Genomic DNA, 28,000 nt, shown 5'->3' on the forward strand with positions numbered 1-28,000 from the left:
CTAGCATCTCATATGACTGTTATACTTTTTCGTTATTAAAATAATTATATGTTGACATTATGAGAGTATGTAAGAAAGTGGTAGGTACACCCTTGAGGTTTTTAAAGAGTGAAAAGATTGATTATGAAGAGTTAATGTTATACAAAAAATTATTCATCAAAATATCATTTTTTTTATCGGGAAAAAGTATTTTCAAAAATTAAAAATTATTAAATTTTACTTTCTAATTCATCATAAAAGCAGAAATAAGAGAATCTTCAGTGATTTTGTCTTCAATTGAATCTGGAAGTTTGATTTCTGAGTTGTGATCATTTAAGTTGAAATCTCTCCAGAAATCACCTGAAAGAATTCTAGGAATCTCATTAAAACATGAAACAGCTGTTTTAGGCCATTTTTCTCTCTTATCTTCGACTTGAATTCGCGTACAAATATAACGTGAACTTTGTGAGAAATAGCGGTTTGTGTAAATCAACTTTACAACTTCAGAAAATTGATCATCAGAAACATTCAATTTTTCAAAATCAATTGTCATTGCCAACTTTGATGCAAATCTTTCTACAGCATTAAATCGATCGAATCCATCGAAATTGAAGTTCATCAAATCATCTGAATCTCTCCATTTGGATTCTAATTTGATATCTGACACTTTACATGTGTAAACTTCAATTCCGTCAAAATTACTTTCACATTGATCATTATTAACAAATGACAAAGTGACTTCTTTCGAAACATTACTTGGGAGTAAAGGAAAATTATATTTTCGCTTTGAATCTGGTCTCAAAATTTCTCCATTACATGAAATATACGATGGCAAATATTTCAAAGAGTTAGAACCCAAAGAAATAACAAATCCACAAATGACTTCATCTGGACAATTTGTCAGTTTTATCGTAGCGGTTTTCTCTTTTTCTCCTGGACGGAAAATAAATCTTTCGCCATGTAAAACTTCGTTGATTTTGTTTCCGTCTTGATTTTTAACTTCGCAATTCTTATTTTGCAAAGTTAATTTTGTCCAAAATGAAGGAGGAACAATGTTTTCAACATTATTCAATTTTTCAAGTTTTTCATTTGATGTCTTGAGATAATAAATGTTTGGAGAGAAATCATGAATGTAACCGAGATTAGAAAGAGAATAAACTTTGTCTTTCATCTTAAATGTTCCGACCAATGACAATTTTCCTTCCAAAAGTGGGAAATTCGTTGTATTTACTTTTGTAAATTGCAAAAATCTGATATTTCTGTTTTCAAGTTTCATTCCAAACAAAGCATTTGTTTTTGTATGAACAAACATGTAATAACCATTGAAATAAAGTAAAAATCTTAACATTCCTTCGAATTTTGTATTGAATTCATACAAAAATTCATTAGAATCATTAACAAATTTGTTTTTCTCATAAATTATCATGTTTGAAGAAGAATTAACAAAAACAAGATTATCATAAACATCCAAGCAACTAAATCTTTTCAGTTGTGTCTTCATGTTTGGTTTAACTGTCACGTTTTCTGACAAATCCGATATTTTCATTGTAAACATTTTTCCATCACGAAAAGTAACAAAAATATTTTCATCGAAACAAGTCAAAGAAAGGAAATCACCTGAATGATCATGAGTTATTCTTATTAATTTCTTTGTTTTTGTATTATAGATTTTGATTCTTTCTGCACAAACAAAATAACAAAATGTATTATCAAGAAATCCTGAATCATAAATAATGTCATCATTATCAATTTCATTTTCAAATTTGATTGTTCCAAAATTAGAAACAGATAAAATATATGCATTATAAAGTGATGTCACCAAAATAAAATCTTCATTTTCATTCTTCGACATATGCAAAATAACTTTTTCTAATTTGACAGATGATAAAATTTTTGACATGTCAGAATTGACAACTTTTATTGTTCTTCCTATTGCGAACAAAATAAATTGTTCTGAACAATATGTCATTGCCATATTCATTTTTGTATATTCCAATTTTCTTTTTGTGTTATCAAATGATTCATCAACTTGTCTTAAATCAGTCAAAATGATTGCGTTGTCACCAATGAATGTTGTTGGTTGAACAGGAATAAAAGTAAATGGAATAGAATCATATGGTTTCAAATCAAAATTATCTTTGAAAATTTTTGAAAGTTTGATAAAAGTTTGGAAGGCAATTTCAGGAGAAATTGAAATTAAATCTGTTTGTTTCTGTTTTTCTTTGAATGAACATGATGATTTAGTACTGCATTGGCATTTTGTGTTTTCTTCTCCAATGTAAACCAAATCATGGTTTTTGTGACAAACAGAAGCACAATTCAAACAAACAATTGGATTATCTTTGCATGTGAAACATTGGAACATTTTCTGTTTCGTCTTCTTATTCCTACATCTCGTAATTTCTCTGTTATCAACCCACAAATTATCATTATTTTCTTCATCATTAGAATTTGTCACTTTTTGGTCTGTCACTTTTTCATTTCTTTCATTATTTTGATCAACAAAATTTTCATTATTTTCATTATTCTGACCATTTAAGTTTTGTTGATTATGTGTCACTTTTTCACTTTCTTTATCATTATGATTTGCCAAAACTTCAGTTACAAAACTATCTTGAATTAAATCGAGCAATTGATCAAGACTATCTTCATTGTTTTGATCAGATAAGTTTTGCTGATTATTTGGAATTTTTTGACTTTTTGTCACTTTTTGAGATGTCACTTTTTGGTCAGATTTCTTAATATTTTTATTATTAATATTTTTTGGTAAATCTTCTGGCCAAATATTTTCTATTTTTGGAGGATTTCTGAAGTAATTTATAGCATTGTATTTTGATTGACATTTTTCTAACAAATCGTTGAATAAAACAAAGAAATTTTGATCAATTTCATCGCATTGTTCTGGAATTGATGAAAGAAAGAGATCAAATGTTGTCATTTTAGAATAAATTTTCTCTAATAATATAGAAGCTGTTTGTGGCTTTGACAAACAAATTGATCCAGCAATTTCTGATATAATTTTCCAGTCAATGTCAAAAGTGAGGTCAGAAATAATCTTCGGATTGTCAAATTTAGACAACAACTTCAATACAAAGATTTGTTTTTCTTTCGGCAAAACTTTAAATATATCTTTGAAATTTTCAATCAATAAAATATATTCATATGAATCTTTTTCATTCAAATTGTTGATAATCGTCAAAAATTGATTGATTTTGAAGTTGTCATTTTTTGAATAAAAAGTGACATTTGTCAAATAATTTTTAACGGTTTCAAAAGGTGACAAACTTTCATTCAAAACTAAAGCGATCAAATTCATTTGATGTTGCAAAAGTCTTGGAAGATTTGACTCGAATTTTTTGAAAAATTTTTCTTTGATTTCTTTTGGAACTAAATAATGAGAAAATAACGGAAGAAAAGTGTCAATGTTTTGGATGTCACTTTTTTGAGAAACCAAAAAATCAACGTAAGTTAAAATATATTGTAACTCAGAGATTTCTCCGAATATTTCTTCTTTTTCTTTGATTATTTGTATTTCTGGCAAATTTTTGTCACTTTTTATACCTAATTCACATAAAATATTCAAAATTCCATTGTTTTTCAGCAAATTTAATGTATAAATTTGTAGTTTGTTTGTTAATATACCTAAATATTTTTCAATCAAATTATTGTTAGAAATCACGCCCGTGAAAAGTGTCGAAATTCCAAATTTTGAAAATTCAAATTTAAATTGAGTTGTTTTTTGCAGACAATTCAAAAGTAATTGATGATCTTCGTAGTTTTTGTTCAAATATTTGATTAAATCTGGATTTTGCAACAAAATTTTCGCTTCTTCTTTTGAAATTTTTTCTTTTTTGGAAAAAATGTAAAAAACAGGGTCTACATCGTATTTCTTCATTTGATTCATAGTGTTTGTAACAGATTTTGCCATGTATTTGTTCAAAAACTCTGTTCCACATGTCATGTCCGAATAAATGTAATAAATTAATTTATCATCTGACATTTCATCGGAAGAATTAAAGATTAACACTGTAAATGGTTTGACAAACATCATTAACAGTATTTTCTCGGTGAATTTCTCTTTAATGTTGATGGGAATCTTGGATCCTTTGAATAAGAATAATTTTGAAGCGATTTCGTTAAGAGAATTGTATTCTGTTTGTAACATTGTATCAAGGAATTCATCATCAGCTGTTTTCTGCCTTGAAATGTTTGGATTTGTCAAATTAATAGCAAAATCAACAAACAAATATGGAACTAAGTTATCTAGATTAACACTAATGATTGTGTCATTATAGTTATCTGGAGTATTTTGTTCTGGAGTGCCAATTTCGAGCCGAAGATCCGAAATAATTTTATATTCTGTATTTAGTTGAAAAATTGTATATTGTAAGATTTCTGAGAGCTTTGTTTCGGGTAATTTGAGCTTCTTATCAATTAGTTCTGAGTAAATCTGCAATCTTGACATTTGTTTCGTTTTTTCGTTTCCTCTCTGGTATTTTGGTGGCTCATTGCCGTACTTGAAATCTAAATTGATCAGTTTTGTCAAATATTCTTTGATAACTTGTTTTAATTGAGTATTAAATTTTGTATTGAGGTCGAAAATCGAAATTATTGCTTCAGTGAGAATATCTAACTGATAGAATGTATGTATATTTGAGTTTGACAAGTATTCAAGGTAATGTGAGAGGTTTAAACAACAATATTCGAAATAATTTTTGGCATTTTCCGGTGGAATTGTGTTTAAATCAATTAGATTGATTTTTATTAGTTCTTGTGTTAAAGTAGTTAAAGGATCACTTGTGTTTTCAGTCATTAATTTTGTATTTTCTATCAAAAAAAAATTTTTTTGAAAAAATTATGCCAACAAAATTTTGCCATGTAAAAAAATTGCGAATTCCTGACAATTTAGCAATGAATATGATTTGATTTTGATATTAATTATTGATCGCTTTAAAATATGCTAATGAATAATTTAAATGATCTTAATATACATTTACATCATAAAATATATCAAGTTTAAACAAAGTGGTTTTCAACCAGGATGACTAGGAATAATCAGATTTAATTCCAGTAGGAAATATTGTTCAACACTTTTCAACAAGAGTTAACCACTCTAAAATTTTTGTATAAACAAAACGCAATAAGGTTAAAAATTGAAAAGAAATAATAATAATAAAAAAAATTTGGTTGTTAATGAAACATATGGAAATGGAGACAAAACTCTTTTATCTGTTATTGATGCAACTGACTTTGTTCTTAAGGTCGGTTGTGAAGTTATATATGGTGTTTCTGAACAAGAAGTTTGTGCCGAATGTGCATTTCAAGGAAGTCGAAACACTTTATCATCGATCACATTTCCAGAAGGATCTAAACTTAAAACGATTAACGACTGTGCATTTGCACAATGCAAAAAACTCTCATCTGTTGACTTTTCAAATTGTGAGTATTTAACAAGTATTGGAATCAAAGCATTTTATGAATGCAGTATTCTATCCAATGTAATACTTCCCACAAACTTAGATATTATTTCAAATAATTGTTTTGGATATTGTGATTTGAGATCAATAAATATTCCAAATAATGTTAAAGAGTTGAAAAACAGTTGTTTTCAATTCAACAGGAATTTGCAAGCTGTAACAATAACCGATAATTCCATGTTGAGATCAATTGAACAATATGCAATGCAGAGCTGTAAAGTGGAAACAATATTTTTGCCAAAAAATGTTAATTCATTTGCAGCAAATTGTTTTGAAGGGTCAAGAACTTTAAAAACAATCTCATGTAATCCATCAAATCCAACATTTTCTGTAATGGATGGAGTCTTATATAACAAAGATAAAACAACACTTATTAAATTTCCAGCAAATCACAGCACATCATTTGAAATCCCAGAAACAGTTACAACAATTGGATTTTGTGCATTTATTAGCTCAGTTATTGAAAATGTAAAATTTCCTCCAAAATTGAAAAGAATAGATGGATATGCTTTCGCAGTAACAAAATTAAAAAACTTAACTATACCTGATACAATAACAGATATATCAGGTGGAGCGTTCGCAAGTTGCCAACATTTAACTGAAGTTAAATTTGGTACTGGAATGACATACATTTCAAATGATTGTTTTATGGACACGAGATTGACAAAAGTAGTAATTCCTGAGAATATTACATCAATTGGAGAATCTGCGTTTTCTTATTGTCCAAATCTTAAAGAAGTTGTATTGCCTTCAACAATAACAAGTCTTGGTGGTTCATGTTTCCCAACAAATGTAAACATTTCTTTCCCTAGTAATGCTAAACTATCTCTTGATGATCAACAAATTCTTTACGACCTAGATAAAATTGTTTTAATCATGTGTCTTAAGAAGAGCACATCATACATCATTCCAGAAACAGTTTCGACAATTAGATCATCTGCATTCAAAGACATGACTGATCTAACAAAAATTGAATTTCGCTCAGGCATAACATTGAAAATGATTGAGTCCAATGCATTCTACGGCTGCAGTAAACTATCATCAATTGAAATTCCTAATTCAGTCACATCATTTGGTGTGAGATCATTCTATAACTGTGCACAGATCAAATCAGTCTTTTTCGGAAGCAAACTAACTAAGATATCAACACGATGTTTTGAAGGTTGTACATCTCTTGACACAGTCAGTTTCACTCAATGTGATAGTCCTTGCACTATCGATTCATATGCGTTCAATGGATGCACATCATTGAGAACACTCACACTTAGTGAAAATATTTCTAGCATCGACATGTACTGCTTCAGCAACTGTAAATCTCTTGAAAGAGTCAACATTCCTTCGACGCTCAAATACATTGGCATATATGCATTCTCTAACAGTCTTATCTCACAAGTCACATTTTCTTCTCCAAGCCAAATGGTCAATCTGAGCAAGTACTCATTCAGCCAGTGCATACATCTTCGTGATATTGTTGGCACCCCAGACACTATCAAGAACATCGAATCTAACTGCTTCGAGTCAACACTGATCACATCATTTGATGTTCCTATCTCAACTACATCCATCGGCAACTATGCATTCCGAGGATGCTCCGAGATGACGGTCTTCAGAATTCCATCTCGCTGCTTGCTTCAAACTATCGGTAACTACATCTTCGACGGCTGCGTTTCTCTGAGCAAGATCGAATGTCCAGACAGTGACTTCTTCGTCATCGATAACGGAGCTCTTTTCAACAAGGACAGGAGCAACTTGATCTGCTTCCCACCTGCATCTTCTATCACATTCTTCTGTTTCTCACAGAATGTGAAGAGTGTCTCATCTAGTGCATTCTATGGCTGCAAGAGCCTTGTTGGCATCATGATTCCAGATAACTCTATCACTACCATTGGTCACTCAGCGTTTGCATATTGCACATCTCTCAAGTACATCAACATCCCTCTTTGTGTTAAGAACATTGATCAAAATGTTTTCACAGGTTGCAACAACCTTCACTGCGGTATTGTTGTCCAGAACACTAGTATTTCATTCCGTTACTCTCTCGTCACGAACAGTGGTCTTAGTCTCACATCGATGAAAGACTGTGGTCTTATCACATGCAAACATGTTAATTACCAGACACCTGTTTCTACTTCTTATCTATATGTTTTTATATTAATGTAAATTTTCATGTATAACTATCATTCATTTCTATAACATTTATGATATTTTTTTTAATCTAGTTGTTGTGGACTAGCTTAACTTATAATAATTAATGTATTAGAATTGCATGAATTTATGAGGTCAAGTTTTAATAAGTTCGTTTTTGAGCTCTAAATAAAAATATTTGTTGAATCTTGACAATAAAGTTTCAATATAATCTTTAATAATGATTTTTATTGATATGGAGATGCTGGATCAAGTGGAGCGGAATAAATTGGAGCTTGCTGTTGTTGGTATGTTTGCGGCTGATTTGGAGGATAACCTTGATTAGGATAAACACCAGCCGGTTGAGCAAAGTCAGCATTATTATTGTCATATTTCTTGATCTTCTTGGATGAACTGGATGGGCTTGAAGAGCTGGATTTGTGGTGCTTACGAACCTTAATGAAAACAATTACAACGACAATGATTACAATGATAATAATTGCTACAACAATTCCAGCAATTATACCAACTGTTTTAGAATTAGTTTTTTCTTTTGTAATTCGTGGGAAGTAGCGATAACTGCCAGTATCACCGGCTAAACCATTTAAAAAATAGCTAAAAACGTAATCTGAATTTTCTCCATCAATAATGTAAGATAAATCATCTTTTTGGCTTTTTTTGGTTTGAATTAAAGCTGTTGCATCCTTAGTCATATCTTGAGAGAACACAGTCCAAAAAGATCCATTTATTTGAGCCTTTTCAATAACTTTTCCATCAGGTGATATTACATTATTTATTTTATCTGATTCGAAAGAAGCTTCACCATCATAAACTGCAACAAAAACAGCATAAGTTGCTGAATAGCTCTTTACAGGTTGAATTTCAACATATTTGTTTCCGGTTATAACAATACCATGATCAAATTTCCCTGAGGTAAATAGAATCATATGAACATATGTTGTTTGACTTGCCTTTATCTCTAATAATGCTCGACTAAGAGCATTAACTGCAGCAGTTTTTCCTCCGATTGAAACTCCGTATTTTGAAGAACCAATCCATCAACTCCGTCGAATTTTGTAAAAACTATAACAGTAAGTCTTTAATGAAGCAACTTTTGTGACTGGACCAGGAATAAGTACACTGCTTATTTGTTCATATGAAAGTGATGAAAAAACAAAGAAATATTCATAACCTTCGACCTTTTCCAAATTAAAATTAACTTCTGTCCCATATTTATCAGATACTCTGAGTGTGAAATAACCAGGACCTGAAATGGTCATAACGTTTATTAAGGATATTAGAAGGGAAAACATAAATTTAGCTAATAATGAATAAATTTAAAATAATTAATTTGGAGGGAAAACCGTTGCAAACTATCAAAACTCAAGATTAACATAGATTGAACATTTTAAATATCTTTTGATATATCAACGTATGAATTGAGCAGGTGTAAACATTTGAATTTTTCATCGAAAATAAACCCAAATTTTACATGGCAATGAGAAGTAATCCCACTTCGAATTTTGATCCTAACTATGAAATTTGGTGTGAGCAAATAGAATCTGGTGGCTGCTTCGACCACTATTTCGAAATTTGCTAATAATATTGCCTTGTGTACATAAAATATATCTTATCTTTATTTGTTGTGTAATTCTTAAGATCGGAATTCGGTATAACTTATAAGATTCGGAATAAACTCTAAATCTGATAATCAATACGTTATCGATCTGAGCACATTGTGTATTTGGAAGGTAAATTCAAGTATTTTGGATTTGTCAAAACTAACTTTATTGTTGCACAAATATAACTATGTACATATTGAAATTATCAACAAAAATATCAAAAAAATAAGGAAATGTACTGATAGAATGATAGTTTTTATTAATTATCTAATATAACATATAAAATGGATGCTTATTTTCATGGGTTTGCTGGAAATTTCTCATCATAGGGATTTGTCAACGGATCTTGGTTATCTATTTCTTCTTTTCCAGGTTGTGAATCTTCTATATATCTTTTATATATGTATTCGCCTATAAGAATAACAAAAATTAAAATATTCATATAAAAGATATTGGAGCGAATTAATGAATTGACTTTGCCACAAATCACAATGAGAACAACAAGTACAAGCTCTACAAATGTGGGTGGAATTGAAACAAGTACAATATCTAATACTTGTTTCTTCTTTTCATACAAATATGAGAATAATGTTCCAACGGGGAGAACAAGCAATGAAATATATATCAACCAGATCATATAGTTCAATGAATAAATTCTCCACTCATTTTCATAATATAATCCAGTTCCATAGAGAGTGCAATACCAATCATCGATCAAAAGTCTAAACATTGGTAAATAAAAGGTCCAAATGGTTAATATGATTAAGTAACTATATGAGATTAGAGGAATTCTTCTAAATTTTGTAAAATAATCTAAAATGCTTAACAAAATTAGTCTCTGATAGCTAATCTCGCTTTCTGTCTGATCATTATCATATGAATTGAGAATTGCTTCTACCTTTGGCAGCTTCCAAAGTGGAATAATTCTAATGAATGCCATTACTGAGAAGAAGATGATTAGGCACTGAACACCATATGGTTGAATTATAGAAGCAAATGTTTGAAAGCCATCAGCATAAACAAGAGGATTCTTTTCGTAATGAGATGGAATTTCATCTCCAATATAATAATTTTGGATGTAGTTTGCTCCTATTACTTCTATTGTATGATACCCATCTTCTAACTTGATCCTTTTTGTAAATAATGTCACATTATTTTTCAAAACCTTACTTAATTTCAGCTGAACAATTTCTTTGTTGTCAATTTTAATATTTACAGGCTTTGAATTATCACCAAAAATCAAAACCTTGATTTTGCAATCTTTTTGATTAAAAATTGATTTTGATGTCAATGAATTTACATTAATAGGGTATGTAATAAGAGCTTGGTACTCATTTGCTGGATCAATAGTATGAACTGCGATGTTTCCATTGTCAATTGTCAAAACTGTGACATTTCGTGTATTAATTGGAGAAGTTGTAATGACTTCAAGGTTTCCATTGTTTCTATTTATAACTTGTGATTGTTGATGTAAATGTCCGGTGAGTATTACATCGTAGTTTGCAGAAACTTCTTTGTAATTTTTATGATTTGTCCTAGTTCTGCCCGACCATAAAGTAAATACTGGAAAGTGGTTAACAAGAATGTTAATAGCTTCTTGATCGTAACTCTTCTCTACTTTTTCTAATAGTCTGTCATCAATTTGCGGCATAATTCCGAAAGGACCTGGAGCTGCTGGTGGTTTCATAGGATTGCATACTACAACATTGATAGGAGCTCCTGATTTATTTAATTTGTATGTTTGGAGATCAAACGGAGTTTCATCTTTTAAGAAAAATCTTCTAAAATAATTTTTCTCAGGTGTATCATCAGAGACACCAAAAACATCATGATTTCCTGCACTAAATATCATTTGCGCTGAAGAATTAGTAATTCCTGAATCAGAGAAAACCTTTGCTAATTGTTCCCAATTTTCTTGATATTGTATGTGGTATGATAAAGTACTCGAAGCATTATTTCCTTCTACTAAATCTCCAGAGAATATTATTGTATCTGGATTCAAATGTTTTAATACAATTGAAAGGTATTTTCTGATATTCTCTGTTTCTTTATCAATGTGAGAGACATGTAAATCTGAAAGCTGTACAATATATGCTGGATCTTCAGTTTGGCTAAAATGTGTTGGATATACACTTGAAAATGTATCAATTAAATCATTTTTATAGCGGAAAGACAAACATATAGCAATAATGATATATGATGCAAGAGGGACTAGATAATGGCTAGAAAACCTCTTCACAACACATCTAATTTCCATGATATAAATAATATTTTTGATTTTAGATAAATTTTCGGAATCCATTCAAATCGATTTTGAGAAATTTACTTGTTCGTTTAGTGATGTTTATGATGAAAAATAATTCTTTGAGTAATTACCATGCAATTATATTCAAAATCAAATTGAATGAATCGGGAACAGGACAAATTTGCCACACGGCACTTTTTTTAAAAAAATTAATGGAGCGGAGCGATACTCTGCTGCAGGAGCCCCAAGGCTCCCAATCATTACGAAAGGGAGCCTCAGGGCTCTTGAGAATCCATCAGCAGAGGCCTTTTCATTTGGCCTCTGCTGATCAAAGATTCGGCGAAGCCATTCTTCGTCTCAGGAGCCCCAAGGCTCCCAATCATTACGAAAGGGAGCCTCGGGGCTCCTGAGAAACCTCTTTGAGAAGGTTTTCTTTAAGAAAACCTTCTCAAAGATGATTGTCAGCATTCACTCAAAATCTACCAAGAGTTTCAAAGTTTCAAATCTATCTGAAATGAAGCTTTGAATCTCTTGTATATCTAATTGTAGAGGTACCTTTTCAAAATGTCTTCTATTGATTAAATTTAATCAGTAAAAGTCATTTTGAAAAGGTACATCTCTATAATTGCTATTGAGCATTCACTCTTGGAACCTTGGAGCTCTTGTGTAGTGCATGAAAACTCCAAGATTCTAGCATAAAACATATATCATAGACATAATTTCTTCAAATATAATTTAAGGTTATTTTTAAAAAATGAGAAAAGCGTAATTTAAGGTTATTGAAAAGTGACGGTTGGCAAATTTGTCCCGCACTCGAATGAATCTCGAATATTTTTTGTGAAGTTTTTCTATCAAATCACTCCCAAGGAATAATATAATCAAAAAGTGTGCTGGTATGGAATCAAATGCAATTAAATAAGGTATAAGTTTAATTAAGATAGAATAAGATTTCCGGTGTGTCAAGAAAAATTTTTTTGGAACTACTTTAAGACAAACAGACATGATTCTTTGATAAAGTATTGTATCTTTATTCAACTATTCTTAGACAAATTCCACAAAAATCTAAGATTTTTACTGGAAAATTAAAATTAAGAAGTTGAAAGCTTTGATGAACAATCATCAATATAAGGAAGTTTAATTTGTTATTATTCTTTAATCATATATTCATGTTTATTGCACTTATCAATTTCTATGTCTAAACAGTTGATGTAATCAGTTTGAACCTATTTTAATGCTTACATATATGTGTCAAATCTTTTAAAGGGAAAATATCATATTTATCCATATTATTAGATATGATTTAGCAAATTGTTCTAAGAATATTATGAAATCTTAGACAATTTTGGACTAGTAGCTTGTCACGATATTGTGACTGAACTACGATAATCCAAAATAAATTTTCGAAATATTTGGTAAAAAAAATTCCTCTTGGAAAAAGTTTCTGTATTTGAGTATGTAAGGAAGTCAATTTGGAAAATTGTTTTCACTTTAGGAGAATATAATTTTCCATTTGGAAAATTTAAAAAGTGAGACGCGCAGGATTCGAACTTTTTTAAAAGTTGATTTAAATGAATTTTAGTGTGGAATATAAGGATAATATCATATTTAAAATAAGAATATACTAGTTTAGGTGGTATTATTTTTTTCGATAAATTTGAGAGTATGTACGTTTAGGGCATGAAAAGTGTCAATTCGCTCAGCGAAAGCTGAGCTAGCTTCGTTCTCGAAAGAATAAGGAAGGAGTGAAGGAGAATGATACAGAAGTTGACACATTCATATCATTTCAACAAATTTTGATCAAATTGAAATTCAATAAAATTCAATTCAATTCATATCCTTCAGTCAGTACATTGATATCCTTCTGCATCACAATGATAACTCGGGCATCAATAGTTCTACAACTAACTCAGAAAAAACAAGATTATTACTTCCTGCTTACAGCTTTTAAAAAGTTTCGATGATAAAAATCACTCTACTCTCGTTTATCGACATATGGTGATAGTAGGTAAACATATTCTTATCGATATTAATAAAAATATTTGTACGAAAATCTTATCCAATTAGAGAGTTATTCATAAAGTATATGATAATTATAATTACTTTATCTTTGTTTTATCTTTGAATAAACAATTTAATTTAAATTGAATAATATTTTTTGGTTGAAAGACACGAAACTTAGTTGAGTTTGTATTATTTTTATCGTTTAATTCATCGTATCAGTGAGTGATCCAGATATTTAAGATATTTAGAAAAAAAATTATTAATTTGATTAACAAATTTTAATCAAAATAGCAAAAATCTATTTGATAGCTGTAAACAAACAATAATTTTTATTTCAAGCAAAATCACTTATTTTCATCTAAACGTATAAAATTGTCAATTTTATGAAAATAAATTGAAAATCTCATGAAATGTAAAGGAGAGTAATATTTTTCAATTTTCTTTTTTTCTTTGTCTCAAATATTTTCTGTTGGGAATTTTCTTGTTATCAAAAAATAATTTTAATATTTGTTTATTTCATTACATACAATAAAATTTTAAAAACTCTATTTCTTCTCAAGAAAATTTTTTCCTTCATATGAAGAAACATTTTGTTCTCCATTTGATACTGAGTCTAAATCTCGATTTTTGAATTTTCTTCTTTCCAAATTTCTTTTTTCCAAATTAGAAGTTTAATTCAAATTTTCAATAGTTTATATATTTTCTCAAACCGTCTCAGATTTTCTCACTTTTTAGGGATTTTCTCTCAAAATATACAAAAATAGTAATATCAATACATGTGTCTAATATACTTTAAAACCATCGTGACAAAATTCAAAAACGAAGAGTTCTTCTCTCCAAATTTTTTTCAAAATCAAAAAAATGAGATAAAAAAATACGTTTGGAAAATTCATTTTTAGCATTTTAGGAATTTTCTCACTTTTCTTCCAAATTGACATCCTTAGAGTATGTTATTTGGTTTAATCATACATCCAAAATTCATATTACTCATGGAGTTAAACTTATCGCTTTGTTGGTCTGAGTTTTTCACTTGTAAAAAAAAATTTTACTTTATATAGTATGGTAAGATTAACTCAAACTTGTTATATTATAAGTGTCTGATGAAATTGAAATTGAACAATTGGCAGATATTTTACATGCCAAAAAAGGTTTATTGCGTTTCATTTGGTAAATGTTGAATATTAAACCACATATTTTAAATGTTAACTTTATAAACGCAAAGGTACATTCACTATTTTTGACAAAATTTTAAATTTTCATGGGGTTGTAAATCTTATAATAACTAGATGAATAAGGAATAAATCCCAATATGATGTGCATCATTATATTAAACACTATATGTAAGCCTTGTAATTCTATTAACACTTATGAAGATCTATAGTATTTGAGCAGATAAATTTGATAATTTCCAAAACTCTTATATTTCAAAATTAAAGTGTGCGAATGCATTTAAATGAGAGCAAAAAGAGAATGATGCTGTGAAAACTAGGTGTTAATTTCCAATTATTTCGCATCACAAGAACTACCCAGTAAATTCGGCTATCTTTCTTTGCAATTATTTTCTATTTTACATATATTATAATGGTTAGGGTTTGAAGAAAAGTTACTAGAGAATTATTGATTTTTGAAATAATGCAGAATTTTACTTGAAGAAATCATTAATTTATGAGCTCCAAATTGCTAACCATGACGAAGAATCATTAAATTTGCTACAATTAAATACATTTATTGCCGAATTAAGATTATTGAAATTAAAAGTTTGAAATATTGCCTTTTTGAATAAAAATTTAAATTTGATTATATAATCATGATAATATATTATTGAAATTAAAAGAAAATATTTTAAACCATTCAAATATTTTGAATGTCTTATCAATTTAAAATATTAAAAGATAGCTTGATTTTATCATCATTAGTTGTTATCAAAGTTTTCTTCTTTTGATGAACAACAGTAAATGATTTGTTAATACATTGTCTTCCTTTTTCGCAGCAAAATCAAAAGTTATGATGATAATCTTGTACTCAATTTTGAAACTCTCTGATTTACAAGTAAGCATTCCTTTGGAAAAGCAGTCCTATTCTGTTTTCAAGATATTTTAAAGCCCCTATTTCATACAATGTGCAGATCTATTCGAAATTGCAAGAACTCTCAAGAAAAAATGCAGCAGCAAAGAAGATTCCAAAGTTTCTAGCATCAAAAATTTACAACCTTAATACAACAGTTAAAGAGAAGCTCGAAAAGAAAATATTTAACCATAAAGCTGGAAACCATTCGATATCTACTATTGGATCTAATAAAAAGTTAATTATAACATATTTAACATGCTATTTGCTGACTCTGTTCCATTATATTACCATATATATCTTTTTGAAATCTAAAAAAATTTTACGATTTTAACCATGTGTTGTTGAAATCATATATCAATCTTAGCTAAAGTATAGTTTATTAGTCTGTCACCAACTAATGTATGAATTTTCAAAAATGTCAAATATGTTCATTTTTTCCGTATATTCAGCCATAATTTCATGTATTTATACTATTCAACTATTATTTAATATTTTTATCGATTTAAATATATGATGAGATGCTTAGTTCTCCCGGAAAACGATTTTTAATCACAATTTTAACTTTCCAAAAAAATTCGAAAATAAAAATTCCTCTCAATTTTCTAAATTTTCTAACTAGCCAAATCTCTAGCCAAATTTTTTTGGCCCGTATAAATATTGTTAGGCACTATATAGGGATGCTATTTATCCTATTTTCATCCCATTTTACTGTTATCGCCTAGTGAATGTACCTTTATAAACGCATATCAAAGTGAATCAGAATGCTCTCAAATTTTGAATTGCTTTGAATTGATATGAGGATTTCATTTTTTTAATGAGTTTCCTAGATAATTTAACAATTAATTTGCTGAACAGATCCGCAGATATGTGTATCTATGCAGTTAGGAATACTTTCCCTAAGGAAAACCTTCAATATGCATTTACAGACAACGCATTATACAAACCGAACCATTTTGTTTACAAAGATGGCGAAATTCTATTCGTTGTAACAAGATCAACATCTACTCCTATCGATTGGCAGACAGATTATGATAACGAAGAAGTTGATGCAACATTTGGATCAAGAACAATGAAAGCACACCGTGGATTTTACTATTCCGGCTTGACCATCTACAACCATGCAAAGCCTTACATCCTTAAACATAATGGCCCTGTTATTTTCACAGGTACATCTCTTGGTGGAAGTATGGCAGGAGTTTTAGGCCATATGGCGCTTAGCGATCCAGATATGAAGGATCGTAATATCAATGCCATTGGATTTGCCAGTGCACCATCTATGGAATACGTTCCAGAAGAATACAGAAAACATATAATTCTGCTTGCCAATCACAATGATATTGTTACAAGAATGAATATACCAAATATGTACGATACTTATCGTGATGCTATTGAAACCGGAACATTTAAAGAAGCTCTTTTGAAAGATTTGAACGATCATAAGGTAAACAAGACCGTTGGCGTTCATATCTATAACATGACCGTTGATAACATTGATCGCATCACAGAAACAATCTACAATTACCACAAGGATAAGAATATCTTCAAAATCAGATATCTTTGGGGAACAGTTTTGCATATTACAGATGAAATAGGTCATCTCAAAGACATGGTTATTAACGCAGTTAGTATACATATCATGTGTACTGAGGCACTGCGCGCCTCCTTACCCATTATATGTGAATTTGACACTTTACGAAACCGTTAACGTATATTTTACAACACAAACGACAACACTAACTTAACCGTAAATATTTACAAAGCCACCAACCACTTCACCTCACTAACGTTTTCACAAACGACTTCACTACTGTAAAAATAAACGTTCTCACTTACAAAAGTATTGCAACTCCTCCCATTGCTGTGCTTCACACAATACTTCATATTCTTCAGTATCGCTGCTGTCGCTCCAATCGTCAGAGTCAAAGTCACTGTCAAAATAAATGTTAGTAAGTTTTGACAAAGCTAATGAAACACGTTTACCGTTTGTATCGTATGCTTGTATAAACTTTCCATTCTTCATTCCTTCATAAACGCTCAAACTAACTTTACCCTTTCTCCCTCGTATCTGATAGAATGTATTTTCACGAGGAACGAAGAACAAATTCTTGAACTCATGACCGTTGTAGTTTGTTATCTCAATAGTTTTCGTCATTTATATAAAAATAAAATAAAAAATAAACTTAAAAATTAATGATATCACCACCCTCACACGTATGAAAACATAGCACAAAAATAAATTTAGGTGAAGTGGTGAAATCTCACCTCTTTTTTCACCCGGTTTTTCACCCTGTTGAATTCATTGCTTTATAACTCTCTTCCTTTCTCCAACTCTTCTAACTTCTTCTTAAGTTCAGCAATGTTGTCCTCATGAAGTTTAATCTTCCTTAATATACCTTCTCTATCTAATGGTTGCTTTATCTTTCTAAACTGAACTCTACCATCCTTCATAGTATGAATGTAAAAACCTTCTGGAATAGTTCCTGATTTAATGTATTCTACCAAAAACTTTTGTTTCATTGCTTCAGTGACTTTATTTGTCATTTCAATCAAATAAAAATTTTAATATTAAATAAAAATAACGTTATTTTTTCAGTAAGGAAACGCAGGAGTTTTACGATTTATTTGAGGAGTAGGTTTAGGAGTTGACTTTTGAACAGGAGTTTGTACTTCCATAGGTTCAGGAGTCATTGAAGGTTTTGCTTGTGAAGGCGTTGGAGTTTGTTTAACTTCAGCTACTTCAGTATTATTTACAACATTTGCTTTATTTCTTTTCAACATCATAACTGCTCCTGCTGTAGCTAGCAAACCTAGTGGGAGACCATATCTTATATAAGGACTTGACCAAATGCTATTTTTGACAGGAGCTGGTGGAACACCTAACCTTGGTGAGACTGCTCTTTGCCATTGTGCAGCTCGTAAGAAATATTCAATAGGTGCTCCATAATCGTTTGGTAAAGTTTGTTTCATAGATGGTGAAGGTTCACGAGAGCTTGATGAAGAACTCATTTATAAGCTTTAAAAATAAACGTTCATCCTTTATTCCTCACTGTCGTCCGTAGCTAAGTTATAGTCATCTAATCTTATTATGGGGATGCCATTAGCACGCACCTGAATGGCAAAGCAACAATCCCTCATAAATCCAATAAGTGGCTTTGGTACATTTTCAGTTGCTAGTTCAATAGGTCCTTTAACAGACAATTTGTATGTTATTGGAGCAGTAGATGTTTGACCTTGCTGGAAGCAAAAGTCCACTTCTGTTGGAAAACCACATAAGAAATGTGTGTTGTCATAGCTATCCCATTTATGTTCCACACTACCATCATCCACCAATGACCTCATAACATCTTCATTAAATCCTATCATATCATTGTTTGTATTGCAAGCGTTCGCAACCATTTCATAAAATACAGGTCCATATGATTTTTCAGGTTCTGCAGGCATATTTCCATAAGCTCCCATGGAAAGCTGAAGATATTTAAACTTAGGGTTCTCAAAATTAACATAATAGTTGTCTTTCTTTCTAAATAGTGCCCAAATACTTTTAACATTAATAGGCGTATAAGCTGCTGTAAATGTTGCACTTGAACTATCTGTATTCTTTGAGAATGAACCGTCCATAGGAATCCAATCCATAACTTTAACAGGAAAACATAAAGCCTCGTTTGTATAATGTTCTACAAGTTCTGTATAAATGTTAGGGTCTAAAGAGAATGACTTTGGATGAATGAAACATTCATTAAAATCCATCTTTGTTCGAAATAGTTGCTGGGTTACAGTTGTAATAGTAACTGTTCCACTAGCTTCTACTGCCTTCGTTATCATAGTGAATGGTTCATTCCATGGAACAAATTTATTTGTCGGTGGATTTGAATCTGAAGCAAATGCAACTTTAAGAGTTGGATTGAAAGCAATGATATCATTTACAGATATAGATGTGCATTGTAAGGCGTCGCTACTGAACTTTACTTTAAGCTGAATGTTTCCTGCAAAAGCTGGAATAAATCGAATAGCTTCTAATGGAAGGAATCTTCTAACAGGAATTCTTAAACGAAGCTTAAAATCAAATGATTTTCCTGCTGTAATTGGACCACTAACAATTTGTCCTGTTCTGCATGTTCCCGAATGACTCCATACATCTTCATGTCGAGTCTTTGAGAAAACATCTACTTTCTTTATTTGTTCGGTAGTTTGTGAGTTTGAAGTTATATATGCTTCTTCTCTTGCGTTGTCTTGAGAATATACGATACGACCATTTGCAAGGATTTGATATCCAGCAACTGCATAGAAAGCGTCATCGAAACCAATCCAAAATCCTGGTGGGTTTGTTTTATTGGAACCTGAACCAATTTCTTTATCTACAATAAATTGACCTTCCATTTTATACGTAATGAATGTATTGTAAAGGTCCAACATATTTTCACCAGGAGGTGAGAGATTGAATGTTACCCATGTGTTATCTTTAGCAGTTCCAGGTTGTGATGGAATCTTTGCGTCAGAATATTTTCTATTAGTGTCACCAATTTGAACTGCATTGTCTATGATATCGAAATATGAGCGAATCTGATGAATATGCTCTGCTGGAGTAAATTCGTTTAGCTGTTCGTTCTGCATGTATTTACTTCAGATAAAAATATCTATTTACTTCATTATTCTCACTCTTCTTCTTGGCATTCGTGGTGGAAGTTGTTTCTTGACATTTTCAATGAACTGTACATTCTCTTTTGTCTCAACTTCTTTCACTGGCGGGTCAGGATTCTTTGACTCGGTTTGTTTTTCAATGAAATTCACGAACTTTGCAATAAGCTCTTGGTTCGTTATTGAAAGTACATCTGGCTTCTTTTCTTCTGGTTCTATTGACTTTTCAGTTTGAATAGAAGGCTTAACATGGGCTTCGCCCTCGGTGCCATGCACCTTAATGTTGTCGCTTTCTGCATTCGCTAATGGAACCTTTCTTTTTCTTACGTATATTTTACCATCTTTACTCTGACTTACGTAATAGAAAGGATGTTGTATTCCTCTTGCGTCATTTAATATAATAGACTCTCGCTCTGATTTTGACAAGCTCATTTTACATCGGTTAAAGTTTTAATTTTGTTTTTTATCTGCAGTCAAATGACTCAGACAAGCCCTACGGACAAGACCCAAGGGGTCATAGATGTTGAAGCATTGAAGAAAGAAATTCGTGAGCAAATTTTATCCGAACTGAAGGAACAAAAACAAGAACAAAAGCCAGAGAGACCAAAGAGAAAACTTAGTGAAAAACAACTTGCTGCATTAGCTGCTGGAAGACAAAAGAACCCAGACTACTGGCGAAAAAAGCTAGAGAAGAAGCTGAAGCAAAAGCTAAAGAAGCTGAAGCAAAGAAAGAGTAAATGGTTTATTTTTATCGGAACTAAATGTATAGACAAATACCTTTATCTGTTGCGTTCAGTAGTGAAAACCCTGACGTCAAAATAAAGGGGAACAGAGTAACGTTTAAGTTTCCAACAGACTGGATTGTGAACATAAATGAAGAGAAGTACATTGGCATAACATCTATGTATATAACACGTGCTTTCAGAAAGGTTGACTTTATACTTCAAGTCGAGATAGAAAATGACGAACAGTCTTTAAGCGCCCAAAACATTCACATATACAAATACTTTAAAGACGATACAACATTGTTGCAATGTATGATTTCATTTAATGAGATGTTCGAGAAAAAGTTTAACATTGAAGTACAAACTTTACAGCCTTTACGTGAGTTTCTTGCACAACTGAAAGAAGAAGGTAGTCAGCCACAACTTATAGACTTTCATTATGAATTTAATGAAAATGAAGATGGAACTCATGACTGTCGGTTTGTTATATATTCACCATTCAATGAAGTAGCTAAAAAGAAAGAAAATCCATTACGTATAAGATTTCAAATCTCTGAACCAAGTGAAGACTTCATAAATGTTTTCAATTATGATGCAATGCTTCCGAGGAAAAATGAATTTTCAAAGATTGTAACACCTGGCATTTGGGATAGAAAGCAAGCTATATTATATTCAAACTTAAGTAAGGGAGTTGAAAATGAGTTCATTGGTCATACAAGAACTTCACCACTTCCTAACCCTAAATACTATAAATTAACTGGCTTCAATCGTGAGTTTTGGATAGACATGTTCTCCACTCATGACCATAACTGCCCAGTGTTCTTACCTCCAGACCATAAGGACTGTCTCTTCATTGAAGCAGAACTCTTAAACTCTACCATCGCAGTATTGTAAATGACCACATGGGCTTCGCCCTTGCCGCTAGCGACTTATTTTTATCACGAATGACCTCATTGCTGACAAAAATAAATGACCTCAGAACTTCAACTTACGAATAAAGCTTGTTTTAGTCGTTATTGAGAAGTTAAACTTCTCTTCAAAGCAAGGTTGACATGACTTACATAAGTCAAATCCAATCTCTTGACCGTCATAAAGTGCTTTGTAAAGTTTCATTAAACTGAACTCAGAGTCTTTGTCATATGTTCCAACAGGTATGTGAATGTTCTTATCTTCATTGTAATAGCATTGTATAGCTTCAGGAAACATTTCATTTGCTGTTAAAGCAAGGACGTCTTGTTTGACACCTTTGCAACGTGCATGGAATGCAACTTCATTTAAATCGTTAGTGAGTAAGTCTATGTAGGTCTTCTTTCCACAAAATATTGACTTGTATGCTAAACTTTGTTTTCCAGGTGTTATTTCTGCGAAGTCAGAATGAAATTGACCAAGGTTCTTTCCTATAAGTTCGCGACCGTATCTCTTCTTAAACTCTGCTGCAAGCTTTGGTATGTCTTCATTGAAAATATGCATGCTATCGCAGTCCTGGTAAAATATTTGAAGACCCATATCTTCAGCAGTACAGAATACTTCACACATTATTCTCTTCGACATAGACAGAATGTTAACACCAAGTGGACAGAAGTTAAAGTGTCTGCAAATGCTTTTCGTTAGCTTGAAAATAGTTTTATCTGAACCATCCAAACCTTCGAACTTCACTATATGGTTGTAGTTTCTGATGGCATATCTTATAGCATCTTTGTCATTTACTATGGTTATTTTTGACTCAATAGGAGATAGAATAGTTTTGCCATAAATACTGTTCAGAATGAGCTTTATATTTTCTTGCAAAGGATTTCCTTCTTTCTTATACTTTAACCTTAACTCAAACAACTTCTTTACTTCATCTCTTATTCTAATATCTCTGTTTCCATCGTAATAGTATCCTTGCAACACTTCACATTTGACACCTTGATATTTTATGAGGTCTTGTAATGTTATATGGTCAACATACATTAAACAGCAAGTGTTTGAACTTCTGGGAACGTTAAGTTCTGGATTTAGTTCAGGGTCACAAACTATTAAAGGAAAGTGTCTATGTATTCCAATCTCTGTTATCTTAATGAGAACAAAGAAGCCAGACATAAACTTTTCACCAATGGGTTCCTTTTGGTCGTCATCGAATAAATGTTTCATGAGATACTCTGTGCTTAACATTTCTTTCTTCATAACCTTTGGAATACCTTCTAAAGTATAAAGTCTTGCTATAGCTGATGGATATAATGAAACAGCGTCGAAATCAGCAATGAGTTTCTTTTCGCTCTTTTGTTTAATGTTATCTGACAGCATACATCTTCCACCTTGAATACAGCGTGAAATAAATTCTCTTGGTTTATTTGAGAGGTCATATAAATTTCCATTCGGGAAGTACACTCTGTTCTCAAACAATTTGTTAGCAATAGAACAAATACTAACGTAGTCATAAACGTTTAAATCAAATTCTTTTAATATATCATTGCGGAACTTAACAAAACCTTCTCTTAAAATTCTTACATCTTGTTTGCAATAAAATGTGCTATACTTTTCTAAGTCGAAGTGGTTTTCATCTATTCTGCAACCTTTGATGGAATCTATGTTTTTCATGAACGTATCCGCATCCCGGATAAACTTACATGCTTCAGAAATGACACCAGTTCTGTTGTCATTTGCTAACAAAACACTGCTGTAGTAGTTGTATGGAAATACTTCCTTTTCACCGCACTGCAAATGAAACATTTCAGGAAATAGTTTAAGCTTCTTATTTATAACAGTGTATGAATCTTTAATAATGATTGCTTTACCTTTATATAAGCCAGTTATTTGCATTGTTCGTGAACCTTTAATGATGGGAGTTCCTTTCACTTCTGTCATGTGTCTTAAGATGAAGTTTATATCATAACTGAGGTTATGGAAATATATTAAACTCTTGTCAGGAAGTCGTTCCAAAAATTCTGTTGCACAGTTCTGACCCCAAATGCTTTCACTCACTGAACCATCTTCACTGTCATAACAAATGTTAAAGGCTTTATGAACTCCATCAGTGCTACACTCAAAGTCAGCAAAGAAAACGTGCTCAGGAATGAACTTACATTTAGCTTTATTTACTTCTTTTGACTCGGCTTTCTTCTTCAGTTGTACACAATACTTTGGAGCATATGTCAAATCTTTAAATGGTGCAAGGTTCTGTTTATATAAGTCAGTCGTATATGTGAAAAGTTCTCCATAAGAAATAGGTTCGAAATATTTGCACTCCCACAATGTTTTCATAACATCCCATAACGGTGTTGTTCTATCATAACGAACTACATATTTGTTCTCTCTCTTTGTATAAATCTTCATCTGTTTCTCAATGTTCATTCCACCACACTCCTTCAAGATTTCTATATAGTTGCGAATGAAATATGTTGTCATTGGTAATCTTTCATTTAGCATGTAGTGGTCTTCAACAAGAAGTAAGTCAATAGTTCTAACAGTTTCGCATTCTTTTGGTATGTATCTCTTTATTTCATTATGTCTTGAGTCATTGAAGTAACCAATGGTAACATTAAATGCTATACCTGTTGCGTCAGAAATTTCTTGTACTTTACTTTGAGGAAAGTCTCTAACACGAATGACTTCTCTCATGTGGTCAATAGTCTCTCCATTTACTCCAGCCTGAATGCAAGCAGAAACGAAGCAGTTATCTTCTGTCATAAGTGTTGCAGTTCTTTTGTTCAGTTCATTGAAGATTTGGTAGCGTTCAAGATTTATAGGTAATGTGCAAAGATACTTCCAGAACTGACCGCTTCTCTTCTTATAAAACTTCTTTTCACCATTATCTTTCCAAAAGCTTTCTATAAGTGCTGGGTTTCCTGTTTGCTTAAGAGCTTCCAAAATGGCTTTCTGGTCATTTGTCAGTGTGCTTTCATCTCTATATGGTCTCTTTTTTGGTTTGCCTTTCTTTACATCTGACATCGTTAAGCCTTCATATTCTGTTAAATCATACATCTTTATTTCAGTAAGATTCTTTATGTTAGTCAAGAAGAAGTCATAGTGCATTTCAACAATACCTGCAGCATTTGCTTCTATCTCTGATATAAAGTTCTCCTTCAAGAGCTGATGTAGTAATGTTCCAATATTATTGAGGTTTAACGTAGAACATTCATACTTTCCACCAAGTTTATAACATACCATCCATCTTTGTTGGGAGTTTATTTTAATCTTCTCTAAGAGTCTCATGAAAACCTTACCGAAATGTTTGTGTAAGTAGTCTCTGTTTGGTTCATCTAAAGCTTCGATGTTAAAGTCAATGAGTCTATTGCCTGTCTTAACATTCCTCTTCCTATTCTCTTCATCTTTCTTTAACCATCTCTCACCTTCTTTTGGTTTGTCGTCAATGGAACGAATGACATCATTGACTTTGCGAACTTGTTCTATAGCACTTTTAAACATCTCTCTTCTCTGTTGTTTCAGTGTGTCGTCTCTTCTTCTTGTTTCACCAACGTTCGCATTTGTTATGTCAAACATTTCTCTTCTTACTTCATGAGGTACTGAACGTCTATGATATAAGTCAATAGCAACGTCATTTAAAGGAAATGCTCTTGCATGGACTTCGTCCTCGCCGCGTTGCGGCTTTATGAACTCATGAATTCTATCATAACTTATTGCACCATTATAGTCATTGAGGATGTCAGCGAGTGCTTTTTTGTTTGTTGCGTAATGCTTTGCAACATCTATATTAGCTTCTGTAAGAAGTTGTTTTATTTCCGAGTGTTCTAACTTAGACAACTTCCGATACATCTTTAGTAGGAAATAAAAAAATATTTTTTGAAAAAATTAGATTAGATTTTTTTAAGTTATTTTTCAAAATAATTTAATATTTTTATTTTAATGAAACACATGCAAGATTGCAAGTTCTTTTCATACAATGCTCTCGCTACTACCATCAAGAATGAGTTCAATAATGCTTCAAATGTTAATGTTATCTTTAACAAGAAGTTTGTGAAAGAATCTAAGTTTGGTCAGTATGTCAGACCATTAGCTATCGTCATTGACCGCAAACGTTATACTTCACAAGAGTTAGCAGTAGTTTTGAAACAAAAGAGTTTCTTCGTGAATGTCAAAGATACTCATTATACTGTCATAAAGAACTCTAACGTTGACTTCTTCAGTATTGCTTTGAATCTTTCCGAACAGAAAGAATATAAGAAGGGTGAAACATCTGTGAAATATTATCCTTCATCTCTGAAGACAATAACGAACAAAGATGTTATACAGAAATTCTTACCAAAGGTTGAAGAAGCTTCTATTGACATTGACGAAGGAAGTGAAATGGTTGAAGAAATAGACCCTGAAGCTTTATAAGAAAATTTATTTTTGAATAACTGAAGGTGTCACCACGTCACCATGTCACCAGGTTAATTAACTTCTCTTAAAATTACTGACAACATGACATTTTGACAACAGGTACGAAAGGAGGAAGGCATTTATGAATTATTTTTGAATAACTGATGGTGTCACCACGTCACCATGTGTCACCAGGTTAATTAACTTCTCTTAAAAATGATGACAACATGACATTTTGACAACACAGCAGGATTAATGCAAAAATGAATGTTATCGTTAATGTTATCGTTAATGTTATCAGTGTCGAACATAATTGACATGGAGCATTTATGTTATCGTTAATGTTATCGTTTATGTTATCATTAATGTTATCGTTAATGTTATCGTTAATGTTATCAGTGTCGAACATAATTGACATGGAGCATTTATGTTATCGTTAATGTTATCGTTTATGTTATCATTAATGTTATCGTTAATGTTATCGTTAATGTTATCAGTGTCGAACATAATTGACATGGAGCATTTATGTTATCGTTAATGTTATCGTTTATGTTATCATTAATGTTATCGTTTATGTTATCATTAATGTTATCAGTGTCGAACATAATTGACATGGAGCATTTATGTTATCGTTAATATTATCGTTTATGTTATCATTAATGTTATCGTTTATGTTATCATTAATGTTATCAGTGTCGAACATAATTGACGAAGAGAGAATCGTCTGATCGTCAAGTTTATTAGTTAACGGGAGGGTTTGTGCTGAATTCAATAAAAATAATTTTTAGGTGAAGAGGTGAGATTTCACCTGTTTTTTCACAAGCGTTTTACATGAATTGTACGATGTATATTTGAAATCCTAAACAATTTCGTAGCTTCTATTTCTTCTTTTAGTACATTGAATGTTTTAATCATGCCGAAAGTCTCTTTATATTTCTTCTTGACGTCAGACAGAAGGAAATCTTCTGCTGTTGGATAGTTTTTATTAAGAAATGTCAACATATCCATTTTATCTTCTGCTGGCTTTTCTGCTTCTTTCTTTAAGTCTGCATAGTCGTTTCGCATTCTTTCTATCTCTTTGACTGAGTAGTTATATTTTCTTATTGCTGCTTTACATTTTGAACATTGCGGCATCGTTTTTGCGTTATACACCGAAATAAAACCAGCTAGAACAACTAAGGCGTCAATGGTTTTCTTTAACTCAAAAGCTGCTGGTTTTATCAGTTCGTTCCATACTTTGCCTCTTCTATCTTTATCTCTTATTTCCCAAACACATTTTGCAACTAATGTAACAAAGTTATCGTATGTCTTAAATTCTTCGGATTTGTAAAGGTCAGAAATATTTTTATAAACCATGTCGCAATCTTTGTCCATAACTTTATGGTTGCAATGAAAACCAAGGAATTCATAATTTACTTTACGTATGAATTTCTTAATTTCTACTGAGTCAGTTGCTTTGACTTCAATTTCGTCAAATTCGAGAATGGTTAGTTTTTGGTGTTGGATTTCAGGTAGTTTAGGTAAATTGTCGATGAGGTCCTGCATGTCATAAAGATACTGTTCATTTGTTTCATCTTTCGCACTACAGTCTAAATTACTTGTTAAAAGTTCTTGCTTTCAGAGTTGTTGACTTCAATACTATCGCAACTTTTGTCATAACAGATGAAACAGATTTCATAGAGATTGAAATAGATGACAAAAGAAGTGTTATAACATTTCCTAACAGAGCTGGGTATAGAATAGATAAAATTGCTGGAGTCATAGATACTCTCATAAATGAAGAAACTATTGACAACATAGATGTCGAACTCTCTTCTGAGGGAG

General features: G+C 31.4%; 12 protein-coding genes and 1 pseudogene across 13 annotated transcripts, besides 3 other annotated features; 4 read left to right on the top strand and 9 right to left on the bottom strand.

Moving 5' to 3' along the window:
* Positions 1 to 179: 179 nt before the first annotated feature.
* TVAGG3_0719100 (WD40 repeat-like family) lies at positions 180 to 4,808 on the bottom strand (the record flags this gene model as incomplete). The annotated part of the gene is made up of 1 exon (XM_051244052.1): positions 224 to 4,792. The coding sequence occupies one exon, from the start codon at positions 4,790 to 4,792 to the stop codon at positions 224 to 226; it is 4,569 nt and encodes a 1,522-aa protein (XP_051090639.1).
* A 347-nt stretch (positions 4,809 to 5,155) lies between these two features.
* On the top strand, positions 5,156 to 7,636 carry TVAGG3_0719110 (regulation of response to stimulus; the record flags this gene model as incomplete). The annotated part of the gene is made up of 1 exon (XM_001328312.2): positions 5,634 to 7,616. The coding sequence occupies one exon, from the start codon at positions 5,634 to 5,636 to the stop codon at positions 7,614 to 7,616; it is 1,983 nt and encodes a 660-aa protein (XP_001328347.1).
* An 86-nt stretch (positions 7,637 to 7,722) lies between these two features.
* TVAGG3_0719120 (amelogenin-related protein family) lies at positions 7,723 to 9,024 on the bottom strand (the record flags this gene model as incomplete). The annotated part of the gene is made up of 1 exon (XM_001328311.2): positions 7,829 to 8,527. The coding sequence occupies one exon, from the start codon at positions 8,525 to 8,527 to the stop codon at positions 7,829 to 7,831; it is 699 nt and encodes a 232-aa protein (XP_001328346.1).
* Positions 9,025 to 9,440: 416 nt separating this feature from the next.
* Positions 9,441 to 11,467, bottom strand: TVAGG3_0719130 (metallo-dependent phosphatases family; the record flags this gene model as incomplete). Its single annotated transcript, XM_051244053.1, has 1 exon — positions 9,501 to 11,459. One exon carries the CDS (start codon positions 11,457 to 11,459, stop codon positions 9,501 to 9,503), a length of 1,959 nt encoding a protein of 652 aa, XP_051090640.1.
* A 146-nt stretch (positions 11,468 to 11,613) lies between these two features.
* Positions 11,614 to 12,262: a mobile genetic element.
* A 2,404-nt stretch (positions 12,263 to 14,666) lies between these two features.
* Positions 14,667 to 16,250: a mobile genetic element.
* Positions 16,251 to 17,135: 885 nt separating this feature from the next.
* Positions 17,136 to 28,000: part of a mobile genetic element that runs on past the window's edge.
* Positions 18,105 to 18,521, bottom strand: TVAGG3_0719170 (repellent protein 1 family; the record flags this gene model as incomplete). The annotated part of the gene is made up of 1 exon (XM_001328307.2): positions 18,105 to 18,521. The coding sequence occupies one exon, from the start codon at positions 18,519 to 18,521 to the stop codon at positions 18,105 to 18,107; it is 417 nt and encodes a 138-aa protein (XP_001328342.2).
* On the bottom strand, positions 18,552 to 20,126 carry TVAGG3_0719180 (uncharacterized protein; the record flags this gene model as incomplete). Its single annotated transcript, XM_051244054.1, has 1 exon — positions 18,552 to 20,126. The coding sequence occupies one exon, from the start codon at positions 20,124 to 20,126 to the stop codon at positions 18,552 to 18,554; it is 1,575 nt and encodes a 524-aa protein (XP_051090641.1).
* On the bottom strand, positions 20,154 to 20,582 carry TVAGG3_0719190 (uncharacterized protein; the record flags this gene model as incomplete). Its single annotated transcript, XM_001328306.2, has 1 exon — positions 20,154 to 20,582. One exon carries the CDS (start codon positions 20,580 to 20,582, stop codon positions 20,154 to 20,156), a length of 429 nt encoding a protein of 142 aa, XP_001328341.2.
* On the top strand, positions 20,628 to 20,887 carry TVAGG3_0719200 (uncharacterized protein; the record flags this gene model as incomplete). Its single annotated transcript, XM_001328305.2, has 1 exon — positions 20,628 to 20,887. A coding segment is annotated over one exon (260 nt), but the record flags the coding sequence as incomplete, so codon positions are not given.
* TVAGG3_0719210 (uncharacterized protein) lies at positions 20,912 to 21,769 on the top strand (the record flags this gene model as incomplete). The annotated part of the gene is made up of 1 exon (XM_001328304.1): positions 20,912 to 21,769. One exon carries the CDS (start codon positions 20,912 to 20,914, stop codon positions 21,767 to 21,769), a length of 858 nt encoding a protein of 285 aa, XP_001328339.1.
* Positions 21,851 to 22,426, bottom strand: TVAGG3_0719220 (organellar and viral DNA polymerase type B; the record flags this gene model as incomplete). The annotated part of the gene is made up of 1 exon (XM_001328303.1): positions 21,851 to 22,426. The coding sequence occupies one exon, from the start codon at positions 22,424 to 22,426 to the stop codon at positions 21,851 to 21,853; it is 576 nt and encodes a 191-aa protein (XP_001328338.1).
* Positions 22,770 to 25,630, bottom strand: TVAGG3_0719230 (organellar and viral DNA polymerase type B; the record flags this gene model as incomplete). Its single annotated transcript, XM_001291763.2, has 1 exon — positions 22,770 to 25,630. A coding segment is annotated over one exon (2,861 nt), but the record flags the coding sequence as incomplete, so codon positions are not given.
* On the top strand, positions 25,876 to 26,191 carry TVAGG3_0719240 (annotated as a pseudogene). The gene has a single exon. A coding segment is annotated over exon 1 (316 nt).
* On the bottom strand, positions 26,993 to 27,721 carry TVAGG3_0719250 (organellar and viral DNA polymerase type B; the record flags this gene model as incomplete). The annotated part of the gene is made up of 1 exon (XM_001328302.1): positions 26,993 to 27,721. One exon carries the CDS (start codon positions 27,719 to 27,721, stop codon positions 26,993 to 26,995), a length of 729 nt encoding a protein of 242 aa, XP_001328337.1.

This window comes from Trichomonas vaginalis, chromosome III, assembly GCF_026262505.1.
Source record: "Trichomonas vaginalis G3 chromosome III, whole genome shotgun sequence".
In the NCBI taxonomy this organism is placed as follows: Eukaryota; Parabasalia; order Trichomonadida; family Trichomonadidae; genus Trichomonas; species Trichomonas vaginalis.